The sequence below is a fragment of the Meles meles genome, chromosome 7 (assembly GCF_922984935.1).
Source record: "Meles meles chromosome 7, mMelMel3.1 paternal haplotype, whole genome shotgun sequence".
Taxonomy (NCBI): Eukaryota; Metazoa; Chordata; class Mammalia; order Carnivora; family Mustelidae; genus Meles; species Meles meles.
The window spans coordinates 131463612-131481836 of NC_060072.1; the positions used below are offsets into that span (position 1 = coordinate 131463612).

Here is an 18225-nt window from a genome sequence, read left to right on the forward strand (position 1 = left end):
TTGAGTTAATTCTTGTGAAGGCTGTAAATAAACTTGTGTCTAGATTAATTTTTTGCTTATGGATATTCAGTTCTGGTACTCTTTATTGAAAAATCTGTCTTAGTGCCATTATATTTCTTTTGCACCTTTGTTAAGAATCATTTGAGACACCTGGGTGGCTCAGTTGATTAAGTGGCCAACTCTTGATTTCAGCTCAGGGTGTGATCTCAGGGTCCTGGAATCAAGCCCTGCGTTGGGCTCCTTACTCAGTGGGGAAGTCTTCTCTTACCCTCTGTCCCTCCTACTATTGCCTTTTCTTTCTCTCTAAAATAAATAAATGAAACTTTTTTTAAAAGATCAATTGATTGTATTTATGTGGGTCTGTTTCTGAACTCTATTATCAGTTCCATTGATCCGTTTATTCTTTCAATGGCACTACTCTGTCTTAATTACTGTAGCTTTAAAGGAAGTCTGAAATTGAGTAATGTCAGTACTTAAACTTTCTTCTTTTTTTTTTTTTTTTTTTTAAAGATTTTATTTATTTATTTGACAGAGAGAGGTCACAAGTAGACAGAGAGGCAGGCAGAGAGAGAGGGAGGGAAGCAGGCTCGCTGCCGAGCAGAGAGCCCGACGCGGGACTCGATCCCAGGACCCCGAGATCATGACCCGAGCCGAAGGCAGCGGCTCAACCCACTGAGCCACCCAGGCTATTCTTTCTTTTGCCTTTTCATATATATGCTTTAAAATCAGTTTGTCAGTATCCACAAATAATTTGCTGGAATTTTGATTGAAATTGTACTGAACATAAGGATGCCTGGTGGCTTACTCAGTTGAGTGGTCAGCTGATTTCAGCTCAGGTCCCATGATAGAGTTACACATAGGACTCTGTGCTGAGCCTCCAGTCTGCTTGCGGATTCTCTCTTCTTCTGCCCACCCCCTGCTGATGGGCGTGTGCCCACACATGCGCCCACAAATGCACATGTGCTCTCCCTCTCGCAAATAAATAAATAGATATTTTTAAAAAAGAGATTGTACTGAATCTGCAAATCAAGTTGGGAGGAACTGACATCTTGACAGTATTAAGTTTTGCTATGAAATTGGGATATATCTTCATTTATTTAGTTCTTTGATTTTGTTCATAGAAGTTTTGTTGTTTTTCTCATATAGACCTTAACCTTATACATATTTTGTTAGATTTAAACTTTAATTTTCAGAGGTGGATTGTAAATAATATTGTGTTTTTAATTTAAAATTCCACTTGTTCCCTGTTAGTATATGAAAGCAGTTTTTCTCTTCTCTTTCTTGGCAGAGGGTGACAGAGGGAGAGGGAAAGAGAGATTCTTTTTTTTTTTTTTAAGACTTTATTTATTTATTTGACAGACAGAGATCATAAGTAGGCAGAGAGAGAGAGGAGGAAGCAGGCTCCCTAAGGAGCAGATAGCCCGATTCAGGGCTCGATCCCAGAACCCTGGTATCATGACCTGAGCTGAAGGCAGAGGCTTTTAACCCACTGAGCCACCCAGGCGCCCTGGAAAGAGAGATTCTTAAGTAGGCTCCACATATGGGGGTTGATCTCACAAGCATGAGATCATGACCTGAGCCAAAATGAAGAGTCAGATGCTTAATTGAGTCACCAGTTTTTCTTTTTTATATTAATGTTTTCTTCAGTTTTTACACAATCACTTATTAGTTCAAGAGGTTTTTGGTTAGTAATTTTAAACTTTGTATGTAGACAATCACGTCCTTTCTGAAAAAAGACACTTTGATTTCCTTCTTCTCACTGTATATTTTATTTCCTTTTCTTGTCTTTTTATGTAAACTAGGACTTCCAGTATGATGTTGAAATGCAGTGGTGAGGAGTCATCCTTGCTTTATTCCTGATATTAATGGGAAGCCTAGTTCCTCACCATTAAGCATGATATTAGCTTTTTGTATATATATTCTTTACCAAGTTTAGGAAGTTCCCCCTTTATTCCTAGTTTGCTGAGAGTTTTTATTTTGAATGGGTGTTACCCTTTATTAAGTGCCTTTTTTTTTTTTTTAAGAATTTAATTAATTTATTGGGTGCCTGAGTGGCTCAGTGGGTTAAGCCTCTGCCTTCGGCTCAGGTCAATGATCTCAGGGTCCTGGGATCGAGCCCCACATTGGGCTCTCTGCTCAGCGGGGAGCCTGCTTCCCCCTCTCTCTCTGCCTACTTGGATTTCTCTCTCTGTCAAATAAATAAATAAATAAATAAAATCTTTTAAAAGAACTTTATTTAGAAAGAATGCAAGTGGGGCGAGGGGCAAAAGGAGAGGGAGAGAGAGAATACTGATCCCACTGAGTCACTTAGGCACCCTAGATGCTTTCTTTGTAACTATTGATATGACATATGATTTTTTGTCTTTATCTTGTCAATGTGTTTATTTTTATTTTTATTTATTTATTTTTTCATTAATTGATCTTTAAATGTTGCATTTAGTCCCAACCTTGCATTCCTGGGATAAATCCCACTTGCTTGTGGTATATAATTCTTATAGATTGTTGGATTTGATTTGCTAATATTTTATAGATGATTTCATCTATTTATTGAGAGATGTTCTGTTATTTTCTTTCTTGTAATCTCTTTGTCTGTTTTGGTGTTAGAGCAGTATTGGCCTCCTGGCATGAAGTAGGAGGTATTACCTCAGCTTATATCTTCTGAACAAGATTGTAGAAAATTGGTATAATTTTTTCCTTAAATATGTGGTAGAATTTACCAGTGAACCCATCTGGGCCTGGTGCTTTTTGTTTTGGGGGATGATTGAACCAATTTTTTTTCTAAAGATTTTATTTTTAAGTAATCTCTATATGCAACATGGGGCTTGAACTTCCAATCCAGAGAGCAAGAGTCACATGTTCAAGAGTCAGCCAGCCTCCCCTCAAATATTTTTAAAAGATGTATGTATGTATGTATTTGAGCGAGAGAGCGTGAGCATGCATGTGGGGTTGGGTGGAGCAGAGGAGAGGGAGAGAGAAACTCAAGCAGACTCCACACGCCGCGTAGGGCCTGACATGGGGTTCAACCCCATGACCCTGAGATCACAATCTGAGCTGAAACCAATAGTCAGATGCTCAACCAACTGTGCCACCCAGGTGCACCTCCCTCCTCCCTTTTTAAATAGATACAGACCTATTCACATTGTCTAATTCTTTTTGTGTGAGTTTGGCAGCTTGTATCTTTCAAGAGTTGGTCCATTTCATCTAGGTTATCAAATTTGTGGGCATAGAGTTGTTGATAATATTCCTTGATGATTCTTTTAATGTCTGTGGGATCTGTGGTGATGTCCCCTCTTTCATTTCTGGTATTAGCAATTTGTGTTCTGTCTCGCTTTTCTAATTATACTGGCCAGAGGTTTATCTTTTCAAAGAACCAACTTTTTTATCTGTTGATTTTTTTCTGTAGATTTCTGCCTTAGTTTTCATTATTTTTTAATTTTCATTTAATTTGCTTTTTGTTTCCTGAGGAGGAAACTCAAGAGTATTGATTGAAGGTCCTTCTTCTTTTCTAATAGATACATTTACTGCATCTTTAAGGACATTAAGCACTGCTTTTGCTGCATCCCACAAATTCTGGGTTGTATTTTCATTGTCATTTAGTTAATAATATTTTAGTTAATAATATTTTTCTTGAGCTTTCTTTGATTTGTGTTATGTAGAAGTGTAGTGTTGCATTCTGGGATTTTGGTTTCTACTTTAATTTCATTTTGGTTTGAGAGCATAATTACATGATCTCTCTTCTTTTTAGATTTGTTGAGGTGTGTTTATGGCACCAAGTATAGTATAGTTGATGAATGTTTCATGAGAGCTTCAGGCGAATATATATTGTGCTGATATTGACTAGTCTATAGATATCATTTATATCCAGTTGATTAATGGTGATGTTTACTTTATTTTTTATTTATTTTTTTAAGAGATTTTATTTATTCATTTGACAGAGAGATCACAGGTAGAGAGAGAGGCAGGCAGAGAGAGAAGGGGAAGAAGCAGGCTCCCCGCTCAGAGAGAGCCCGATGCGGGCCTTGATCCCAGGACCCTGCAACCATGACCTGAGCTGAAGGCAGAGGCTTAACTCACCGAGTCACCCAGGTGCCCAGTGGTGGTGTTTACGTTAATTACATCCTTACTAATATTCTGCCTGGGGGATATGTCCATTTCTGAAAGAGTATTAAAACTTCTGTACCTAAGAGTGGATTCATCTTTTTTCTCCTTGCAGTTCTGTCAGTTTTTGCCTCACATATTTTGATCCTTTGGTGTTAGGCACATACACATTAAGGATTGCTGTGTTAAGAAGTTGTATTATCGACACCTTTATATTATGCAGTGTCGCTCCTTTTCCTGAAAAAATTACTTGCTCTGAAGTCTGCTTTGTCTGAAATTAATTACGTATTCTCACTTGTATCTTACTCCATTCATTGATTCTCAGTCAATATTTGTTTTCCTATTTAAAGTGTTTCTTATAGGCAACCTATAGATGAGTTTTGTTTTTGATCCACTAACAATTCTTTTAATTGGTATATTTAGACCATTTAGGTTCAGGGTAACTATTGATACAGTGAGGTTACCATCTACCAAATTTGTTTGTTTTCTTTTTGTTGCTCTTTATCTTTGTTTCTGTTTTTGTCTTCCAAATGTTTTGTACTACTTGGGTTTTTTGCTTTTGGCTTTATTTTGTTTTCAGTTTTATACTTTGACAGTCATTGATTAGTTCTTGTCCACTTTTTTTTTTTTAAGATTTTATTTATTTGAGAGAGAGAGAAAGAGCATGAGGAGGGAAGGGTCAAAGGGAGAAGCAGACCCCCCAGCTGAGCAGGGAGCACAATGTGGGACTTGATCCCGGGACTCCAGGATCATGGCCTGAGCCGAAGGCAGTCGCTTAACCAACTGAGCCACCCAGACGCCCTCTCTGTAGATTTTTGAAAGTGGTGACCAGTACATAGGTAATCAACGTGTATAGAACTTGTTCGGTAAATCTCAATCCTTGTTAGGTTTTTCTGAACAACTGCACACCAATACAGTATGGAACATTCCTTATTCCTTTCGCCTAGCAGCTTGGTTGAGCCTGGTGTCAGTGCACACATCTGGAGTTCCCATCCCCTTTATGGCAGATTTCTGGATCTCTTTGAGTGCGTGAGGGGCAAGCTTCTTGAAACCCACTGGATGTGCTTATGAATGGTGATAGTATATTCTCTGTCACTACCTCGTTGATGGCAGAACAGCCCTTCTTCTTGCCACCCTTCTTTGCAGGAGCCATTCAGTCAGGCTCTAGTTGGAAAGGAAGAGCACAAGATAATCTGGGAGAAGGAAAGCAACTCAGCAAGTACAACTTCTGGGGGTCCTGGTGGTGGTGGTGGAAGGGGAGAGGCAAGGCTCCCTCTAAGGGTTTCAATTGAGGTTTTTTTTTTTTTTTTTTAATGATTCCATTTTCTCTTATTTCTTAACATATCAGTTATACTTTTTTTCATAGTTGCCCTATTTTGTGCAGTATATATTTATAACTAACCCAAGTTAGTTATAGTATATGCATATAATAAATACATACAAATACAAATAAATAGTGTTATCCCACTTCATGATAGTACAAGTACTTTACAGTGACAAAGTAATCCTAATTCCTCCCATTTTTTCTGTCAATGCTGTCATTCATTTCATTTATATAGAAGCATACATAAGCATATATATGTGTAAGACTGTATAATCAGATATATTGTTGCTATCATTTTGAACATTTGTTAGATTAAGTAAGAAAAAGTCAAGAGTTTTTACTTTACCTTCACTGATTCATTCTCTGATACTTTTCCTTACGTAAATCCATGTTTGTGACCTATATGATTTCCTTCTCCCTGAAGAACTTTTCACATTTCTGGTAAGGTAGACCTATTAGCAACAAATTCCCTCAATTTTTATTTATCTGAGAGTCTTTGTTTTTCAGTTTTGAAGGATAATTTTTCAGTGTTCAGAATACTAGTTCTTTTTCTTTCTTCTCAAAACTTTAAATATTTCACATTACTCTCTTCTTGCTTGCATTATTTCTGAGGAGAAGTCAGATGTAGGTTTTTGCTACTTTATAGGTCAGGCTTTTTTTCCCTTCCGACTTCTTTGAGGATTTCTTCTTATATTTTTGATATTGTGCAGTTTAAATATGATATGCCGTGGTGTGGTTTTTTGTTTTGACATTTGTCTTATTCCTTTTCTCAGAGCTTCCTGCATTTGTGGTATAGTTTCTGACACTAATTTGGGACGTTTGTAGTTACTCTTGCTTCAAATGTTGCATCTCTGTTTTCTTGTCCACTTCCCACCACTTCCCTCTCCCCTCACCTTTTCTTATTTCTTCCAAGTTTTCTACATGCTGGACCAGAGTCCCAGAGTGTTAACATAGGCATTTAATGCTACACACTTTGTTCTAAGCACCACTTCCAAATTTTGATACATTGTATTTTTGTTTATATTTGAACAAATGTTTTGTGGTTTCCTTTTGATTTCTCTTTGATCCTTTACTTGATTACTTATCAGTGTACTATTTACTTTTGAAACATTTGGGGACTTTTCATATAGCTTCTTGTCACTGATTTCAGTTTAATATCTTTGTGTTATATAAGTTCTTTTAAGTTTTTTTGAGTTTTAAAAAATTATATAGAACATGGATTATCTTGTTTAATTCTCTGTATGTCTCTGAAAACAATGTATGTTCACACTGCTCCTGTTATATGGAGTTAAAATGTAAATGGAAGTTAGGTCAAGTTGAGTTATTCTGTTTAATGTCTCTATATGCTTATTTTTATACACGTATTTTCTGTGTACTTGTTCAGTTACTGAGAAGAGGATTTAGATCTCTCATTGTAGTTATGGATTTCTCAGTTTTCGCCATTTTCTCTATTTGGTCAGTTTTATTTGGAAGGTCTCTTATTAGGTGCAAAAGTGTTTTGGATATCTTCTTGACTGATATCTTTTTTTATATCTTCTTGACTAATAGATTTCTTTATTCTGGCCATATTTCTTGTTTTGAAATTTATTTTGCTTGATACTAATATTTTGAATTTTTAATTGCTGTTAGATTGATATTTTCTTTCCCACACTTAGAGTTTTAATATCTGTGTATCTTTATATTTAAAATGGATTTCTTTTGGCAGCATTTAGTCTTTTTTTTTTTTTTTTTAAGATTTTATTTATTCATGAGAGGCAGAGAGAAAGAGGCAGAGGCAGAAGCAGAAGGAGAAGCAGGCGTCTGCGGAACAGGGAACCCAACGTGGAACTTGATCCCAGGATGCTGGGATCATGACCTGAGCTGAAGGCAGATGCTTGACTGACTGAGCCACCCAGGCGTCCAGGCAGCATGTAGTCTTGAGTTTCTTTTTTCAGTATTCCAATTTCTGCCTTTCACTGAGGTGTTTAGGTAATTTACATATAATATGATTATTTGTATTGTTGCATTTAAATCTATCATTTGCTGATCCTTTTTCTTGCCTATTTCATCTTTTTTTTTCTTTTTCATTAAATTTTTTTATTCATTTTACTGGACAGTAATAATTCTCTTATTTTATGAGTGAAAGTAATAATTCTCTTATTTTATGAGTATAAAAGATATACATATCTTTTAATTTATCAGCATCTGCCTTCAAATGATATTATGCCATTTCACATATTATATAAGAATATACAGTTCAGCAGTTTACATCCTTGCACTCCCACCTTTTTGGGGTTTGTACTATTTTTGTCATATTTTAAATTTTTACATATTTTATAAACCTTGCAATTGATACCAGTTTGGTCTAAGTCAACAGTTGTCTTATAAAGAGATTAAATAATTTGAAAGTCCTTTATATTTACCCATGTAATTACTCTTTCTGGTGTTCCTAATGAGTTTAGATCCACATTTCCTTTGTTGTTTCTTTTTGCCTAGAAGACAACCTTCAGCATGTATTGTAGTGTTGCTTTGTTGGTTCTTTTAGCTTTTTCTTTGTTAGTTCTTTCAGCTTTTTTATCCGAGTGGCAATTATAGTTGACCTTTGAAGAGTGTCGGGGTTAGGACCACTGCACAGTAAAAAAATATCTGCATGTAATTTTTTTATGATTTTATTTATTTATTTGTTAGAGAGGGAGAGAGCAAGTACGCAGAGAGAGGGAGAAGTAGACTCCCCACTGAGCAAGGAGCCTGATAATGGAACTCGATCCCAGAACCCTGCGATCATGACCCAAGCCAAAGGCAGATGCTTAACCAACTGAGTCACCTAGGCGTCCCAGCATATAATTTTTGACTCACCAAAAACTTAACTTCTAAGAGCCTATGGTTGACTTGGAAGTTTTACTGATAAATAGTCCATTAACATGTACTTTGCATGCTATATATGTATTATATAATGTGTTCTTACAATAAAATAGCTGGAGAAAAAATATTATTAAGAAAATCACAGGGAGGGGCACCTGGGTGGCTCAGTCGTTAAGTGGCTGCCTTCAGCTCAGGTCATGATCCCAGGGTTCTGGGATTGAGCACCATTTTGGGCTCTTTGCTCAGCAGGAAGCCTGCTTCTCCCTCTCCCGCTCCCAGTGCTTGTGTTCCTTCTCTCTCTGTGTCTGTCAAATAAATAAATAAAATCTTTAAAAAAATATCATAAGGAAAAGAAAATACATTTACAGTGGTATTCTGTATTTATTGAAAAAAGCTATGTATAAATGAAGCCATACAGTTCAAACTGGTGTTTACGGGTCAACTCTTATTTTGCCTTTGCTTTTGAAAGATATTTTAGCTCAGTATAGAATTCTAGTTTAATAGTTTGTTTCTTTTTGTCTTCTTGTTTTCTAATTTGTATTGTTTCCATGAGAAATGTTTTCATTTTTATCTTTGTTTCTTAACATATAAGGCATTATTTTTAAAACTCCCTGACTGCTTGTATCATTTTCTCTTTATTGATGGTTTTTAATGAAAAGCAGTTTGATTGTGATGTATATTCATGGATTTTTCTTCATGTTTCTTGTGCTTGGGATTAATTGGTAGGTTTATTGTTTTCATCAAATTTTGTAGCTTTTTTCTGCTCTTGTTTCTTACATTTTTCCCCCCATCCTACTTTCCTTTAGGTATTCCAATAACATGTAAATTAGGCTGCTTAACATTGTCCCACAGTTCACTCACTGATCTCCCTCCCCAAATTCCCTTTTAAAATCTTCATTCCTTCTGTGCTTCATTTTTTTTAAGATTTTATTTATTTATTTGACAGAGAGATCACAAGCAGGCAGAGAGGCAGGCAGAGAGAGAGAAGGAAGCAGGCTCCCCGCTGAGCAGAGAGCCTGATGCGGGGCTTGATCCCAGGACCCTGAGATCACGACCTGAGCGGAAGGCGGAGGCTTTAACCCACTGAGCCACCCAGGCGCCCCTGTGCTTCATTTTTGAGAGTTGGCTGAGTAAAAAAAATTGTGGCTTTTATGAGACACTTGAATATTACATAATTTAAAAAACATTTTAGCGAGCATTATTATATTTCATCATGCTGGTGCAAGATACAACTGTTGGTGTTTCTCTTCCCTCTGCCTCCTTCTGCTGAATGTGGATTACAGAGCTTTTGTAGAATAATCTAAGGCAGCCATACTCCTGAAAAGAGTTATTTCTTTGATTAGCCTACTATAGAGTCATTGTGAATTCTGAGTCTGATTTAAAATTTTTTGAAGCTGGGTGTATTTTTGCTCCAGTGAATGTTACTTTGCAGGTATATTGACATTGCATCTTATCTGAGGACTAATTATTGTAGCTAGTCACAAAACAGAAATCATACATATTCTAAATACTTATTTTAAAAGATTCATTAAGTTGCCTGTAAATCACAACATAAACCAGAGTATATATACATTTCCTCAGAGACTCTCAATACGACCAATATGCAGTTTTATCTCTAGTGGAAAAGGGGGAAAAAGACTCTATTCAGTCAAGTACCAAATGAAGTAGCTAGTTTGTATTTTATGGGTTAATTTACATGGAAAATGTATATTTTTAAGCACTAGAATTGCTCCAGAGCAGTGACATGCTCATGTGAAATGGAGGAAAAAGCAGATTTATGGCATTACTGTGTCGCTTTTAGCTCCTCCTCTCTACCCTCTCCTTTTACTTTATTCCACCTCTTGATTTTGACTTATTTTTGTAACGGAATTCCACAATTCCATATTATTTAAACAGCATATTAGAGAACAGATACTCTTAAAATTAACTTAAAAAGAGGTGGACTAAAGGTTGGAGCTCTCTCTCCAAGTAAAACCATATAGACTTCTTTCCCTTGTTGTTAGGTATAATTTTTTAAAAGAACTGTTAGAATCTTCAACTAAAGCTTTATTTTTTCTTGTTAAGGCATCTCTGATAGTTTTTCAACTTAGAAGATGTCTAAGTTTGTAAAAAATAAAATGCTGTGGTCTTAATAATGACTTTGACACTGAAATTTGCTTAATTTTCATTCTTTTCTTTGTAATACCTTTTCTTCCATATGCCATATTTTCATTGGATTTATAGACATATTTGTATTTCAGGGATAAGCAAGGGATGGGAAAACTGACCAACCCCAATTTAGATTGGTATGTGGAAATGGATAGTATATTTCTGTGTTGTTCTCCACCTAGTTTTTTCTTCTTTACTTATTTGATATATGGACAGAGTACCTGAATGAAGAACATCGTTGTGTTCTCTTTAGGTAACTTTTATTTATTTATTTTAAAAATTTATTTATTTATATTAGAGACAGAGAGAGCGAGAGCATGTTCATGTGTGTGCACACACATGGGAGGGGCAGGGAGAGGGAGAGAACATCTAAAGCAGACTCCCCGCTGAACATGGAGCCCAAGACCGGGCTTGATCTCAAGACCTGAGCCAAAACCAGGAGTGAAGTGCTTAACCAACTGCGCCGCCCAGGCACCCCAGATGACTTTCAGACTTGACTTGTATGTGAGTGGGATGGAGAACCTCAGGTTCAACTCGAGTTATTGGAAAGAAATACTTGAAAAGTGAAGTGGGGGCGTCTGGGTGGCTCAGTGGTTTAAGCTGCTGCCTTTGGCTCAGGTCATGATCTCAGAGTCCTGGGATCGAGTCCCGCATCGGGCTCCCTGCTCAGCAGGGAGCCTGCTTCCCTCTCACTCTCTCTGTCTGCCTCTCTGCCTACTTATGATCTCTCTCTGTCAAATAAATAAATAAAATCTTTAAAAAAAAAAAAAAAAAGTGAAGTGGTATGGTTTTCAAAGTGACTTGCCCAGCATGGAAAAGGTTCATGCTTCTAAAGTAATTCACAAAGTTTAAGCAGCTTAAACGTGATTGGTTTTCTCCTAAAACTTTCTTTGAGAACTTTGTTCTCTTTTATGGCTTCTTGCTTATGAGAATAGTCATTCGCTTTCTATGAGATAATGTCTGTCTGTTGTATTTGATGATTAAAATCTGTTTGGCAGTGAAATGATGTGGGGGGAGAATGATATAGGGGGGCAAATAGCAAAAGTAATAGTAATGAGTATTTGGTTTTCAACGCATTTGAAGCCTTTTTTCATTTCTCATTCTGAACAATGATTTTGCTAAAAATGCTAGCCATTTTGAAACCTGATTTTATCATTCCTTTCTCATTTTCCATCTTTATCTGATAATTGAGTGGTGGTTGTGTGTGGGAAATTTCAGTTTTGTTTATTTTCAGATTTTTTAATTTGTATTACATCAGAGATTTTAGAAAATCTAAATTTAGTATCAGAAAAATACTCATTTATTTATTCAGCAGAAATTTAGGGCTGCAAAAATCTTGACCCAGTGGACCTTATAAGCCTTTTATTTTGAAGCATGTTGATTAATGCACATCCGTTAGAACACATTTTCACAGTTTTATAGTCATTTAATTTACCATTATTTGCATATACTTTGTCTCAAAGTGATTATTAAAAATTGGAAACTAATTGTTTAAACAGATCTTTATTTTGCATTTTCCCCTAACATATCTGGATCAAGGGGATGACTGAGAATCTGTAGGGAATAATAATATTTCTATTTTTTAAAATCTTAAGCTGCCAGTGTAACTGTTCTTTCATCTTAATACTTGGAAGAAATTGATTTCTGTTTTTAAAGGGTTTAGTCTTTACCGTTTTGAAAAGCAGACTTCACCTGAATTTTAAAAATTCTTGCTCTGACCTGTGCTTATAATCTTACGGATACAGTCTTCTAATGAATTTGTAGTACCTTTTTTCTCTTTCATTGTTGCCTTTTGTGCTCAACATTAAAGCTGATTTTAATTTTATGACTAGGAAGTAATTTTTTCTTGTTGGAAATTATGTTGCTTGAAAAACACATTCCTTCATTACTACTTACTATGCGTTGCTGAGTAACTATGACTAATATGCACTTTTACTAATTGCTGCAGCATAAAGGTATTTGCAGGAGACTCAATGTTTTTTTACATGATTTTCTTAGGTGGATTCACTTTTAACAACTGAAACTTTCATGTTTTTCTTACAAGTCTTGTAATTATTATTATTATTATTATTATTATTATTATTATTATTATTATTATGCCTCCCCACCATAGCCAGAATCTAATCAACTCTTTTTCAACTTCCTTTCTCAATGAAAATATTAGACTTACACGAGCACTAGCAGCAACTCTATTTCTGGATCATTGAAGCGCTTGGAAGATACTGCAGCTCGATTTACAAATGCAAACTTCCAAGAAGTCTCTACGCACACAACTAGTGGAAAAGATGTTTCAGAGGCTAGAGGGTCAGAGGGCAAAGGGAAGAAATCTTCAGCTCACAGCTCAGGTCAAAGGGGAAGAAAGCCTGGTGGAAGAAATCCAGGAACAACTGTGTCAGCAGCTAGTCCTTTCCAGCAAGGTATTAATTATGATGTTTTAGTTAAAATAAGTGTTCTTGTGATGATCAATAGCAGTTAAGTTTTGTAAAAGAATTTATTTTTTATTTATAACTGATGGATCATTGGAGATTATTTTATGGTTAGTTGCTGTAGTAAGATTACTTCAAAGATAAGTGTTCCTTATTAAAATGTTCTTAGGACCTTTTATGTTATGACATGTGCTTCCAAAGCTGAACTGTAATTTTAATGTCTAAATAGATGTGGAATAAAGTTTAAGTTTGGGGAGAAAAAAACAATAAAAGCTGGAGTTTTCCTTTCTGCTCTATAGAACAGTCTTTCTTTTTAATGAGTTGTTATCATTTACCTGTCCTAATTAAACACTAAAACAGTTAAATCATGTATTCTTAGTAAGTAAACCAGTAGTGGGTAATTTGTAGGGAATATAAATAGTTCTCAGTAAGTAATAGTTGTTGATTATTAATGCATTTATTATAAAACTTGAAGTTTAAAGTAGAATTTGACTAAGCTTACGTATCTTTTGGTAAGGCTGCTATAGCAAGATGCCCATTTAATTTTGAATTTCAGTTTAACAACAAATTATTTTTCAGTGTAAGTATGCCCAGATAAATGCATGGGACATATTTATACTGAAAAAATAACCTGTTGTTTAACTAAAATTCAGAATTAACCGGGCATGCCATATTTTACATGGCAACCCAATTTTATGGAAAACAGAATAACTCAGGTAGCTTTATAATCCACTTAGCCCTATGTTCTAGGTATTTCTTTTGTGTTTTTAACTTGAACAGAAATATTTTGAGAAATATAAATGTTAAAAACTGTTGGAGATAAATATATTAGTAAAATATACAATAAATGCCTCCCCCCCCATTTTTTTGTCCCCTAGGAATAAATGAGGGGGGAAAAATTGTCTTTTTCTTTCCTTTAATTTTGCTCATAATGAAAATCTGAATATGTAGAGAGATTGCATAGTCTGCTGATCTCTTATTAAAAAGTTTATTTGTATATTTTAAACTAAGCTATTTTGGTCTTCAAGATTTTTAAGTCCTGTACTTTATTTTTAATTTTTTTGCCTTATATTACAAAGAATTAGACAAGTAGAAAAGAAATAAATTGCCAAATTTGCTGTTTTAGTTTAATAAATTTACTTTATATTTGCTGTTATTTTTATGCCACTGTGGAAAATAATTAGTAAAACCTTAATTATTTTTAATGTAACTTTATTTACATTTCAATGTGATATTAGAATTCAGCTATCTCTTTTATATAATTAAGACCTTATTTTCCACTGTTAAAATTGCATTTTTAAGCTTTTAATCTTTGAAGTACTAATCCATTTAGAAAAGAAATCCTCATTTTCTTAACATTCACAATGTTGAATTGTCTTTTCTTGCCTCTGTTGAGACATGGTATAGAATGTGTTATGTTTTCATATCTGAGGTAATAGTCTATAAAAGTTTTAAAAGTTGAAATTTAAAGGTAGGGTGTTTAAAATGCTTGGTTTTGTTTTTTTCATTGCAGGCAGTATGTGAATTTTAGAAAATATATGTTAAAGTATTGCATATACTAAATGTTTGAAAGTATTTGCTACACTGTAGTGAGCTTTTAACACCAGCTGTAAAAACAAAAATGTGTGGAAGAAAGACAGATGGTGACAGATCAGAATGGATAATAAAGAACTTCTTTATAGTTGCTAATTAAGTGGCAAATTACAGTTATCCTTAAGTGATTGATGTAATGTAAATGGCTTCTTAATATGTATGTTTTTCTATATAGACATAACTTGAAAATGCTCACATAGGTACAAATAATTTTGTAAATTAATAAAATGGATATTCTCTTCAAAGAGTTAAAATTTTTAGACCTATTAATGTTCTTGCATAATAAGCCATTTCAGAAAAGCTTAAAATTTAAAAATCAAAACCTTGAGACTTCAGTTAAAAAGAAATTCTTTCTTGTGTGTGAGGAGAAAAATACTGTTGTAAATATTTAGGTTGATTTATGTGTGATAACTTTTGATCGTGTTCTGCAATAAAATTTAACCCTTAGCTTGAAATGTCCCTTCCATTCCAATGAAACACTTTATTTTGAGCTTTTGTTCTTAAATACATTAGTTAAAATATAATATAGTTTAAGTTTTATGAAACATAATAGATGTGTGATCACAACTGAGTCTAAACACTTGTCACTTCATTTGGTGAGCATGAAGAGATGGTTTGGTGAATTAGGATGGTGGACCAAACTATTGTTTCATCCCAGCCGTATGATTTTTCTACCGAGTAGATAAGAACCTTTTAATTTCATAATGACACAGTGGGCTGCTAGTGTTCTTTAAAGAGTGAGGAGACAAGCAGTTGTGAACGAGATTCATGAGGGTTCTGTCCTGTGATTTTACTTTCATAAAAGCAATAGAACAATGTTGGTGGCTAGATTCTTTTTTGCAGCTTCATGGGTAGTGGACTGGGAGAATGTTAGGATATAGATTGGGTTCCATGTAATCATTATCATTTTATCAAATCCATGTTTTGGTAGGGTAGATTTAACTGAATAATAATATTCACTAACATTATCTTCAAGTTAAAGCTCAGAACTTAAATCTAAGCAACAACTTTTTGTTCTGGGTGTGTGTTGGGAACATTTAAATCTTTAGTAATTGAAAAAGAGGAAGTTCTAGAATATAGTAGTAGTCTTGTCAGACTCTGAGACTTTGCTGTTCTTCAGTCCTTCCTCAAGCATACACGGGTATTTGGGGGAACGTTGAGGAATGTTGTCGTAGTAAAAGGTAGGTTAAATGAAGCACATCTTACATCTTGGTCATTGTAGAACTAACAGCTTGCAACTTGAGTTAATATTCAGTTTAATAGGTATGAAATGACGTATTTTTAGAAGATAATTTGATAGATCAACTTGATTTCAATAATAACCTTTTAAAAATTCTGTTACATAGTGATGTCCTAAGTTTTATAGTTAGTTTTTTTTCTCCATCTCTTTTTGATGATTGTATCATTTCTACTGCTCATGGGAACTTTTGCATCCAATTTTTTTCTTTTCCTACCCCTCCCCCCCTTTTTTATTTTACTACAGGCAGTTTTTCAGGAACTCCAGGCAGTGTAAAATCATCTTCGGGAAGTTCAGTACAGTCTCCCCAGGATTTCTTGAGCTTTACAGACTCAGATCTGCGTAATGACAGTTATACTCACTCCCAACAGTCATCATCAACCAAAGATGTACATAAAGGAGAGTCTGGAAGCCAGGAAGGGGGGGTAAATAGTTTTAGTTCCATAATGGGTCTCCCTTCGACCTCAGCTGTTATTTCACAGCCTAAAAGCTTTGAAAATTCACCTGGAGATTTGGGTAATTCCAGCCTTCCAACAGCAGGATATAAGCGGGCTCAAACTTCTGGCATAGAAGAAGAAACTGTAAAGGAAAAGAAAAGAAAAGGAAATAAACAAAGTAAGCATGGGCCTGGTAGACCTAAAGGAAACAAAAATCAAGAGAATGTTTCTCATCTCTCAGTTTCTTCTGCTTCACCAACATCGTCTGTAGCATCAGCTGCAGGAAGTGTAACAAGCTCTAGTCTTCAGAAATCTCCTACATTGCTCAGGAATGGAAGTTTACAAAGTCTTAGTGTTGGCTCATCTCCAGTTGGTTCAGGTAGGGATTTGCCCATTGTTTTTCTTACTTACTCGCACCACTACCACCCTTCCTTTACCCCAAAAGGGAAATTCATTTTAAACTATTGTTTTGTTAATACACTGAGTTGCCAAATGACATTTACTTGTCCTAATGGAAAAAAAAAAGTGTTAAGATCTTAGGAAGATGATTTGGTGTTTGGACAGGATGTTTGGCACTAATCTGATAGTTTACTTAAATATAAGCCAAATGGTTTATTGGTCACTCATTTCTTATGAAGTGCCTGCAATTAATTTCCCATTTTTGTTTTTGCTTTGCCTGCACAGTATTTGAAACCCAACTCGAAATCACAATTAAGGTGTGAGAGTTTCCTATAGGTTGCACTATGTTTTTAATTGGTGCTTGTTTCTGAGCTTTCATTTTCTAAAGTTTAAATAGTCTTCAGTTTCTCAACACTTACACAAATTCTACTTGAATTTTCCATCTGGAATATTTTTCAGTGGTAAAATGATTTAAGTATGTGAACTTTAACAGTCATATTTTATTTCAGAAGATATCAGAAATGATTTATATTCATTTTGTTTTCAAGTGTGTTTAACAGTTTTTTACCATTATCTTTATTATAGTAGGAATGAATTTATATATGTTGTTATTCACATCATTCAGATGCTTCCTTAACCTATATTTTATATCATGAATATTGTCAATTTTTAAAAATTTGAAGTTTCATGTGTTTAGACAAAAACTTAACAGTTTAGATATTAGCTAAATGTCAACATTTATCTTTTAAATTGATCTTGAATTTGAGGTAAATGGTTTTAAATAAGTGTTGTAAACCTGACCTGTTTTGATTTTAGATTTCTGGTTGTAGAAATGATGAGATTTTGGCTAAAATAAACTATTACAGATTTTATCAGTTCTATTAGTTGGTGGAAAGGATAGGTAGGAAATGGTATGGAAATATAATAAACACAAATTAAATGAAGAATGCTTATGTGTATTTTATAAATATAGACTTTTGGATTGTTTTTTTAGTTGTGCAGACATTAATTTCAGTATGTAAATATCATTCTAAGGGAGAAAAGAGTATATGTAAAGGTCAGATGGGAAAATTATTGACTATCGCTATCATTTGTGCCAGGGTCTATTAATGCTTTATATTTATTATCTTGTTTAATCCCCACACCAGTTTTATGAAGTAAGGGCTATTTATTCCCCCTTTTTACAGCTGATAAAACTGAGACCCAGACAGGTAAAATAAGCTGCCCAAGATCACAGCAGGGGATTTCTTTCTCTTAATGTTTTTCCTAGCTAGCTTCAGTGCCACCTTGGACCTGTTGGACAAGTTGTATGTTTGGTTTTGAGAAATGAGTAGAAACTATGACAGGATTGTCTTATTAGAAGCGTTAAGGATGGTTTTAGACTAGACCATGATTTCTTAGTCTTGGCACTATTGACATGTTAGTTGTGATAATTCCTTGTTGTGCAGTCCTGTCCTGTGCAGTGTAGGACATTTATCATGATTCCCAACTTCTACCCACTAGATTCCTTCTAAATTCCAAATTTCCCCTTCACCCCCCCCCAATAGTGACAAGAAATGTTGGCGGTTTGAGGGGAGAGTGTAAAATCGCTCTTGGTTGATAACCACTGTTTTAGGGGGGAATAATACAAATCGTAATGAGAAATAAATCCATTGAAAAAACTTAAGTATATTGCATGCTTGGATATACATTTTATGTATATTCATTTATTTTATGTATATT

The 18225-nt window shown here is 34.8% G+C and overlaps 1 protein-coding gene across 11 annotated transcripts in view; it reads left to right on the forward strand.

Moving 5' to 3' along the window:
* Positions 1-18225, forward strand: part of MLLT10 (MLLT10 histone lysine methyltransferase DOT1L cofactor) — a 244978-nt gene that overhangs the window by 156009 nt on the left and 70744 nt on the right. For 9 of the 11 annotated variants that reach the window (XM_046010903.1, XM_046010902.1, XM_046010901.1 and 6 more), the window contains 2 exons: positions 12576-12828; positions 15914-16483. In XM_046010903.1, coding sequence (XP_045866859.1) covers positions 12576-12828; positions 15914-16483 — 823 coding nt within the window. The remainder of the gene's footprint in view (positions 1-12575; positions 12829-15913; positions 16484-18225) is intronic. The other 2 variants (XM_046010911.1, XM_046010912.1) reach the window with 1 other exon arrangement.